The sequence below is a fragment of the Microtus pennsylvanicus genome, chromosome 11 (assembly GCF_037038515.1).
Source record: "Microtus pennsylvanicus isolate mMicPen1 chromosome 11, mMicPen1.hap1, whole genome shotgun sequence".
Classification (NCBI taxonomy): domain Eukaryota; kingdom Metazoa; phylum Chordata; class Mammalia; order Rodentia; family Cricetidae; genus Microtus; species Microtus pennsylvanicus.
Window position 1 is genome coordinate 8,735,836 of NC_134589.1, and position 8,317 is coordinate 8,744,152.

Genomic DNA, 8,317 nt, shown 5'->3' on the forward strand with positions numbered 1-8,317 from the left:
GAACTTCTTGCCCTTGCCCTCTGGATCCCAGGGACCACTTTCATGTATTGAGTTCGGTGTGGGGAAACCCAACAGTTTCACCTCCTCCCGGAGCCATAGAGAAAGCAAGAATTGGGTCTGGCACCAAGCTTGTCCGGGTTGGCAGAATCGGAGCTGTCCGGCTTAGCGGAAACGCCTCCCGGCTCTCTTACGCCTGGTCTCTCCTGTCCAGATGGACCATCCATCTCCCGCTGGCTGCCTGCCTCCCCTTCCTTTAGACTGTACCACACCTAGGCTCAACTGAAACAGCCTGAGCCTGTGTGGAATAGGGCAGTCCAGCCTTGGAGGCAGTCTCAGGTCTATGCAGAATGCCCATCAACAAGAATGAAGGTTTTCAGTAGGCATGCTTCTCATCCCCTCTTCCTTGGGGACCCTCCTCAGTCCCTCTTGATGTCTGGCCTACCTACACCGGCATCTTCCGTGCTCCACTAAGAACCCAGAATTCCCAGTGGCAGGCCTGGATATCATGTTTCCTAAGCAAACCAACTGATTGTTATGTACACCCTCAGGTATGATCTAACCACTAGAGAGAGGTGATTGGTATTTCAAGTGTCAGCAGGTCTCAGGCTACCAAGAAGACCTCCCACCCCCACCTCTGACAGGCCTTTCCTTCCCATGGATTCTAAGATTCTAATTTCCCTCGTTCCTGCCTCTCTTCCAATGATTTAGGAACCGACAGACTGGATGAAGCTTGCATCACCACAGTGTGTGCAATCATATGTGCACATGCGTGCTGTGTATTCATACATGTGGTGGGAGTGTCTCGGGCCAGAATATGTACAGCAGAGTGCTCAGCCTGCGCTGAGGTGACAGATAGACAGATGGATAACACCACAGTTTAGTCCCTGTCCTCCCCTCCACCACCACCGCAGTCTGGAAGCTCCATCATTCCGTGAGCACAAGTCTGAAGATCTCATAAGCAAGAACGGTCCCCAGAGAGGGGCCGGTGGAGTGTGACTTCCTGCCCAGGGTCCACATGCATCGTCTAAGGGATTTGTCTACGCTCATCCAGAGCTGGCACAGCCAGGGCGTAAGTGTCCATAAGCTCAGAATAGCTTTTCCGGAAAGCTAGGTCAGCCCCAATGAATGATCTCTATGTAGCAAGGTATCTCAAGAGGGTCTTGAAGCAACCGGAAACTTCTGCAGTCATGGACAGGGAGGGTGGCTTCAAGAACTACAAAGGTGAGGATAGCTCAGACACTGAGCTTGAAGAGACATGGAGGATGGATACACCTGAGGCCCAGCCTGCTTCTACCTAGCGGTCTCCTCACACCTGTGATGTCATCTGCCCTCTCATGAGTGACTCAACTCACTGGGGAATAGGGACTCTTGTGAGTTTAGACTCCAGGCTCAGTATACCCTGTAGGCTCACTAAAAATAAAAAGAAAGGCTGGACGAGGTGGCAGGAGGAGGACTGGGAATTCATGGCTGGTCTCTGATACATAGGGAGCTTAGGGCCAGCCTGGGCTACCCATCCCAAAAGGGGAGAACATCTTTTCCTAAAGTCACTCACATGCTATGGGCAGCTCACGGTCTCACAGCTTCTTTCCTCTTCTGTTGTGGAATACTAGTTTAACATGTGTTACATTTGTTTATGCCGTGGAACATTTGTTGAAGATGCAAAGGTGTGTTGCATTCTTTTTTTAATATTTATTTATTATGTATACAATATTCTGTCTGTGTGTATGCCTGCAGGTCAGAAGAGGGCACCAGACCCCATTACAGATGGTTGTGAGCCACCATGTGGCTGCTGGGAATTGAACTTAGGACCTTTGGAAGAGCAGGCAATGTTCTTAACCTCTGAGCCATCTCTCCAGCCCCGTGCTGCATTCTTTTATGTTGCATTTGTTTAACTCCATGAAGCAGTGTTACTTTGCCTGTCTAAAACACCTGACTGATCTAATGAAGAGCCAATAGCTAAGGCAGGAGAACGGATGGGCGGGGTTGGCAGGCAGAGAGAATAAATAGGAGAAATCTAGGCTAAGACAAATGAGAAGAAAGAGTGAGAAAAGGAGGAGAGGAAGATGCCAGGGGCAAGCCACAGATGCAGCCACCGAGTAAGAAGAAAAGAAAGGTAGGTATATAGAATAGAAAAAGGTAAAAGCCCAGAGGTAAAAAGTCGATGGGATAATTTAAGAAAAGTTGGCTAGAAAGGAGCCAAGCTGAATCCGGTCATTTATGAGTAAGAATGAGTCTCTGTGTATTTATCTGGGAGCTGAGTGGTGGGTCCCCAAAGGAAAAACAAAGACCGTCTACACTGTTCAGCACCCTTGGTCATGTCCTCCATCCAACACGGTCAGCTGTCTGTCCACAGACCTCTCCTCCCTGGAGCCTCAGCTTACTGCGGCCTCTTCTCCCTAGCACATCGTGTGAGGGAATGAAATAGAACAGTCCTGGGGGAGACAACAGGAAGGACCAACCTGAGTTCGGATCCAGATGCCACATCTGTGGGATCACCACCAACATGCTTGTCTTCTCTGACCCCTGGTCTCCTTGTGTGTCAGTGCTGGTAGGCAATTAGCTAGTGGGGTTGCCATGAGGATGAGCAGTGGAGGGATAAGCAGATGTGCGACCCACGTGGTGCTCCCACCAGGTAGCTCTGGATGGATGGGTGGTGGCTAAAGATATTGAGTGACCCAGCCTGGCCACTGATGCAGGTACAATGTAGGAAAGACTCACCAAGAAGAGGCCACTTAACCTCTGAACAGGCTCTGTGCCTGGTGATGACCTGGTGGCCCTATCCCTGCCACCAACTGTACCCTGTCAGGTACGGCCATTCCCTGTGTGACTGTGTTGACAGTACTGTCCCCCTGGCTGCGGATCCTGCAGATCCCAGCTCTTGTTTTGTGGAGCTCAGTGCTATTGATAAGCATAACACCTTCTGGAGGTATGAAGGGTCCTGGGACCCCCATGTCCCTGAATTAAAGCATTTTCTGTCTTCACCTTCACCCTGAGGATTCAAGAGACAATTTAAAAGATATTTTATTATTATTTTACATGTCTAGGTGCTTTGCCTGCATGTGTGTCTGTGCACCCTGTGTATGCAGTACTCACAAGGTCCAGAAGGGGACATCAGGTCCCCTGGAACTGGAGTTTACAGATGGTTGTAAGTTTCCATGCGAGTGCTGGGAATTGAACCTCTGTCTTCTGGAAGTCTGCAGGGTCTGTCTGTAGCGCTTGAATTTTTTATTTTTAGATTTCTTCATGTATGCAGCGTTCCATCTGCATGTACACCTGAATGCCAGAAGAGGGATCAGATTTTTTTTTTTGAGACAGATTTTCTATGTAGCTATGGAGCCTGTCCTGGAACTCGCTCTATAGACCAGGCTGACCTTGAACTCACAGAGATCTGCCTGCCTCTGGCTCCCGAGTGCTGGGATTAAATGTGTGCACCACTACCGCCTGGCTTTTTGTTGTTGTTGTTTTGCTGCTTTTTCTGCATCAGATCTCATTACAGATGGTTGTGAGCCACCATGCAGTCTGAGCCATCCCTCCATCCCCAGCACTTGCTTTTTCTGGCTGAATTCCCAAGTCTGTATCTGAGGTCCTGTCTTGAGCAAATAGTACCTGCCCCAGTTTCCAGGAGCTAGACCACTGTGGTATCTTGGATGAGAATGGCCCCTCATATGCTCATATATTTGAATGCTTTGTCCCCAGTGAATGGAACTGTTTGGAATGGATTAGGAGGTGTGGTCTTGTGGGGGGAGGTGTGTCACTAGGGGTGGGCTTTGAGGTTTTCCAGTCTCTCACTCTCTGCCTGCTGCCTGTGGATCAGGATGTAAAGCTCTCAGCTGCTACCCCAGCACCATGCCTGTCCACCCCCATCATGATGATCGTGAAGGAACCCCTCTGGAACCGTAAGCAAGCCCTTGTTAAATGCTTTGTTCCCTAAGAGTTGCTTTGGGCACAGTGTCTTCTCACAGCATTAGAACAGTGACTAAGACAACCATAAAAAGTGGCTCCAGGGTAGGTCTCAGTTCTGTGTTCCGGGCAGTCTCCCTGGAGTCTGTGTCCTGATGCCCAGGGTGGCTCACCTGGTTACTCTTCATCCAGGTGCTGGGAGCTGCTGGCCACAGATTCCAGCTTCTTTGGAGCGTTGCTGGCACCGGCTGGTGTTTATTTACCAGAGAATGGTGTTCCTGAGAGCTGCTTGGCTGCATCACGTCCAGGGGGAAAAAAGCTTGCTAGACCACTGGGTTCTGTGCTCCACATTGCCGGCAACCTGGCCAGCCTTCTCCTGGGGGTAACAAGCCTCCTGCTGACCTTTGCCCCAACATCCCCCTCCTTCAGGTAGCCTGGACCTCATCCTGCCCACCACTGTGGTGTCTACAGGTAAGACTCCTTTGAATCTGATCCCTGGGACCTCTCTGGGAATCTAAACCCTGCCTGCTGCTGCCTGCCTGAGGCTCAGAGCCAATCCCCCAGTTCCTGGACATAAACCTCCTCCTTTCTGACAGGCACCGTGAATGCCCATAGAATCAGCCCCCTATATCCTTCAGCCTTCCCCAAGAGCCTCAACTCCAGAGTGTGGTTGCCCCCACTCAGTGGGCCAGTTTGCCATGGACCCTTGAGCACAGGGCTGCTGTCCAGAGCTAGTTGGTCTGTCTTCCTGCCTTTTCGCCCCTCTTTCCTTAACCCCCAAGTACAGAAATATCCTTTTAAGCAAATCCTGACCCACAGCCTTTTTGTCCTGAAGCCCCTACCCAACAGGCTTTCCCTGTCAGTTTGTACCTTAGAAGAAGCTGTTTTGTCCCTCCTGGGTCCCCTGGAGACTCAATGGCTGGGCCCCCGCCCTTCCTTCCCCACCCCCACTCTCCCACTCTCTGTACCAACAGACTCAGAGCTACCGGGGAGAAGCGTGGGGCAAATAACCCTCCCTCAGAGAGCCAGAGTCACGGCAGGTAATGCACAAAGAGGTGTGAGCACCGCAAGGAAAAGCTGCTGGGGACCAGGGGGCCGGGACTCGACGCTATGGGGCTTGCGGGACCAGAGACAGGTAAAATATTTTCAAATGGGGAGAGGGGCAGTAAGATAAAGGGCAAGTGTGTGTCATGAGGTGGGGTGGGGCGGGTGATGTTGCTGATAGTGAGATGGTTGGGGGGGAGGTGGGAGGTGGAAGTGGGGGGGAGCTCCTCCACTCATCTTCAGCAGGAAAGAAAAGGCTGCAAGTTAAATTCTAAAACAATTTAAAGCGCATTTATGACTAGGGTCAAAGCAGATGTGGGTAGGGATCCTCATTCCGTATTAGGTCCTAGACAACGGGGCCACCTTACTCTGGGACTCAGTTTCCCCATGGGATAATCTGAGTCATTTGAACACTGGTGGCTGAGGAAGGAAGGGATCCTCTGGTCTTTCCTGAGAGGAGCTGGGTGTGGAAGGGAACCGAGCAGCTACTGGCAGCCGCCACTGGTCAGAGTCACCGGTCAGAGTCACCGGCATCCTTACTAAAGATGCAGCCTTTCCAGTCCCATTCCAGTGTGTTCACAACTACCGCAGTGCAGCTGGTTTCCATAGTGGCAGGGGTTATGATGCAGGGGAGGGAATGATAAGAGAGCAGCAGAGAGGAGGGGGCCGGAGTCCCACGGGGAATTGCATTTGGCTGAAACTCTCCCAGAGCTCTACACGGAACAGTACTGAATAGAAGGGCCTTGGCGCTAGGCAGGGGCTGCTGTCAATCAAGCCCAATTGGGAAAAACAAAAAAAAACCAAAACCCTAACTGCTGTCACTCTGCCTTTCCATCCTTCCTAGCTGCGCAGCCACGCGTGACCCTGCTGCCTACACTCAATGGGAGTGACCCAATATACGATGATGTGGATGGCCACTGGCCAGAGATCCCAGAGAGGTCGCCATGTGTAGCTGGTATCATCCCTGTCATCTATTACAGCGTCCTACTAAGCCTGGGACTGCCTGGTGAGTGGGGAGCCAGGGTGTGGGACCTCAGGTTGAGTCAGAACAGGGTCCAGATTCTCTCAAGATGGCTAAATCACAGAGGATCGTGCAACATTGTCGCAACCCTTCTGTGACCTATGTGCAGAGTGGAGCCAGGGAAGAAGGCAGAACACTGATGAAGGAAAGGCCATTAGCCTTGTTCAGGGGGTACTCCCTAAATCTAGTAACTTATACCTGGCTCCCACGACACCTCTGCTCTGAAGGACATAGAACTCCTGAGAAAGACGTGGGCTAGAATACCAGGATGTGGATGCCCTCCTCGATGAGTCCATTTGTTACCAAGGTGGTCCATGGCCCCAGGGTATGATGGGTCAGGTGGTCCACGGTCTGGGGTATGATGGGTCAGGTGGTCCATGGTCTTGGGTATGATGGGTCAGGTGGTCCATGGCCCCAGGGTATGATGGGTCAGGTGGTCCACGGTCTGGGGTATGATGGGTCAGGTGGTCCATGGTCTTGGGTATGATGGGTCAGGTGGTCCATGGCCTGGGGTATGGTGGGACAAGCCTGACCAGATGACCCAGCTTGGCAGACTAAGCTTTGTTTTCATCTGACTTGGTCCTGTAGTCACTGGGGACAGAGCCCAGGCCCTGTGGCATGCGAGGCAAGTAATCTGTCAGTCAAACTATACTTCCAACCAGCCGGAGGGCTTTGGTGGCTTGATTGGTTGAATATTTGTCTAGTGTGCACAAAGCCCTGGGTTCAATCCCAGCACCACATAAATTGGACATAGTGGTGCACAATTGTAATCTCAGTGCAAGGGAGATGCACGGGAGGATCAGAGGTTCAAGGTCATCCTTCAATCTATAGGAAGTTTGAGCCAACTAGATCTGGGAAGGCAGAAGCAGAAAGTGCAGGCCCTACCAGGCTACTACATGATTTCCAGGCCAGCCCGAGCAACTTAGAGAGACCCTGTCTCAAAAAACAAAGTTAAAAAAGACAAATGGACTAAGGATGTGCTTTGGTAGCAAAGCTCTTGCCTAGCCCTGAGTTCAGCTCCCAGTACTGCAAGAGGTAAAAGAAGGAAACAAGAAACAGAGCCCCTCATAGTGGCGGGTGGGAGGGACCTTGCAAACATCTTGAAAAGCCCACTGCTAACAGCCCTTCTAACTCTTCTGGCTTCTCCCCTCCACAACCTGGGTCTCCATCAGTCAACCTCCTGACTACAGTGGCCCTGGCCCGTCTCGCCGCCAGGACCAGGAAGCCCTCCTACCACTATCTCCTGGCGCTCACAGCTTCGGATATTGTCACGCAAGTGGTCATCGTCTTCGTGGGCTTCCTTCTGCAGGGAGCTGTGCTGGCCCGCCAGGTGCCCCAGGCTGTGGTGCGCACGGCAAACATCCTGGAGTTTGCTGCCAATCACGCCTCAGTCTGGATTGCAGTCTTGCTCACAGTGGACCGTTACAATGCAGTGTGCCGCCCCCTGCGCCATCGGGCCACCGCGTCCCCAGGCAAGACCCACCGCGCCATTGCCGCTGTCCTTGGCGTTGCCCTGCTGACAGGCATCCCGTTCTACTGGTGGCTGGATGTGTGGAGGGACGCAGACCCCCCCAGCACGATGGACAAAGTCCTCAAGTGGGCTCACTGTCTCATTGTCTACTTCATCCCTTGCAATGTTTTCCTGGTCACCAATTCAGCCATTATCCTCCGGCTACGGAAGAGGAGCCAGCGAGGGCTGCGGCCCTGGGTGAGCAAGAGCACGGCCATCCTCCTGGGTGTCACCTCCCTCTTTGCTCTCCTTTGGGCACCACGCATCTGTGTCATGCTTTACCACCTGTATGTGGCCCCCGTTCACCGGGACTGGAGGGTCCACCTGGTCTCGGACATAGCCAACATGGTGGCCATGCTCAACACGGTTGTCAACTTTGGCCTCTATTGCTTCATCAGCAAGACTTTCAGAGCCACAGTCCGACAGGTCATCCACGATGCCCACATGTCATGCACCGTGAAGTCACAGCCAAAGGGCACGGAGGTGGAACTTGTGTTGAAGACTGTAGGGGCAGAGATGTAGAGAAAGGGAACCAGGCTAGATATCCCAGGGGTCGCAGGGCCACCTACAAAGAGACCTTTGCAACTGTTTTGTTTTGATTTTTTTGAGAAGGGTTTCCCTGTGTAGACCTGACTATCCTGAAACTCGCCCTGTAGGCCAGCCAGGCTGGCCTCCAACTCAGAGATCATCTACCTCTGCCTCCTGTGCGCTGGGATGAAAGACATGTGGGCCCATTGCCAGTGAGAGCTTTGCAACTGTATCCACCAAAACTTGACCAACTTTGCTGTCTCGGGGAAGAGAAAAAGACTCCTCTTTGAGTGACTCCAGGTAGAAAGAAGAAA

At 52.2% G+C, this 8,317-nt stretch overlaps 1 protein-coding gene across 1 annotated transcript; it reads left to right on the forward strand.

The window, feature by feature from the left end:
• The first annotated feature begins 4,955 nt into the window (after nucleotides 1–4,955).
• On the forward strand, nucleotides 4,956–7,997 carry Gpr142 (G protein-coupled receptor 142). The gene is made up of 3 exons (XM_075942141.1): nucleotides 4,956–5,035; nucleotides 5,789–5,950; nucleotides 7,138–7,997. The coding sequence occupies exons 1-3, from the start codon at nucleotides 5,011–5,013 to the stop codon at nucleotides 7,995–7,997; spliced, it is 1,047 nt and encodes a 348-aa protein (XP_075798256.1). The 5' UTR covers nucleotides 4,956–5,010.
• The last annotated feature ends 320 nt before the right edge of the window (nucleotides 7,998–8,317 follow it).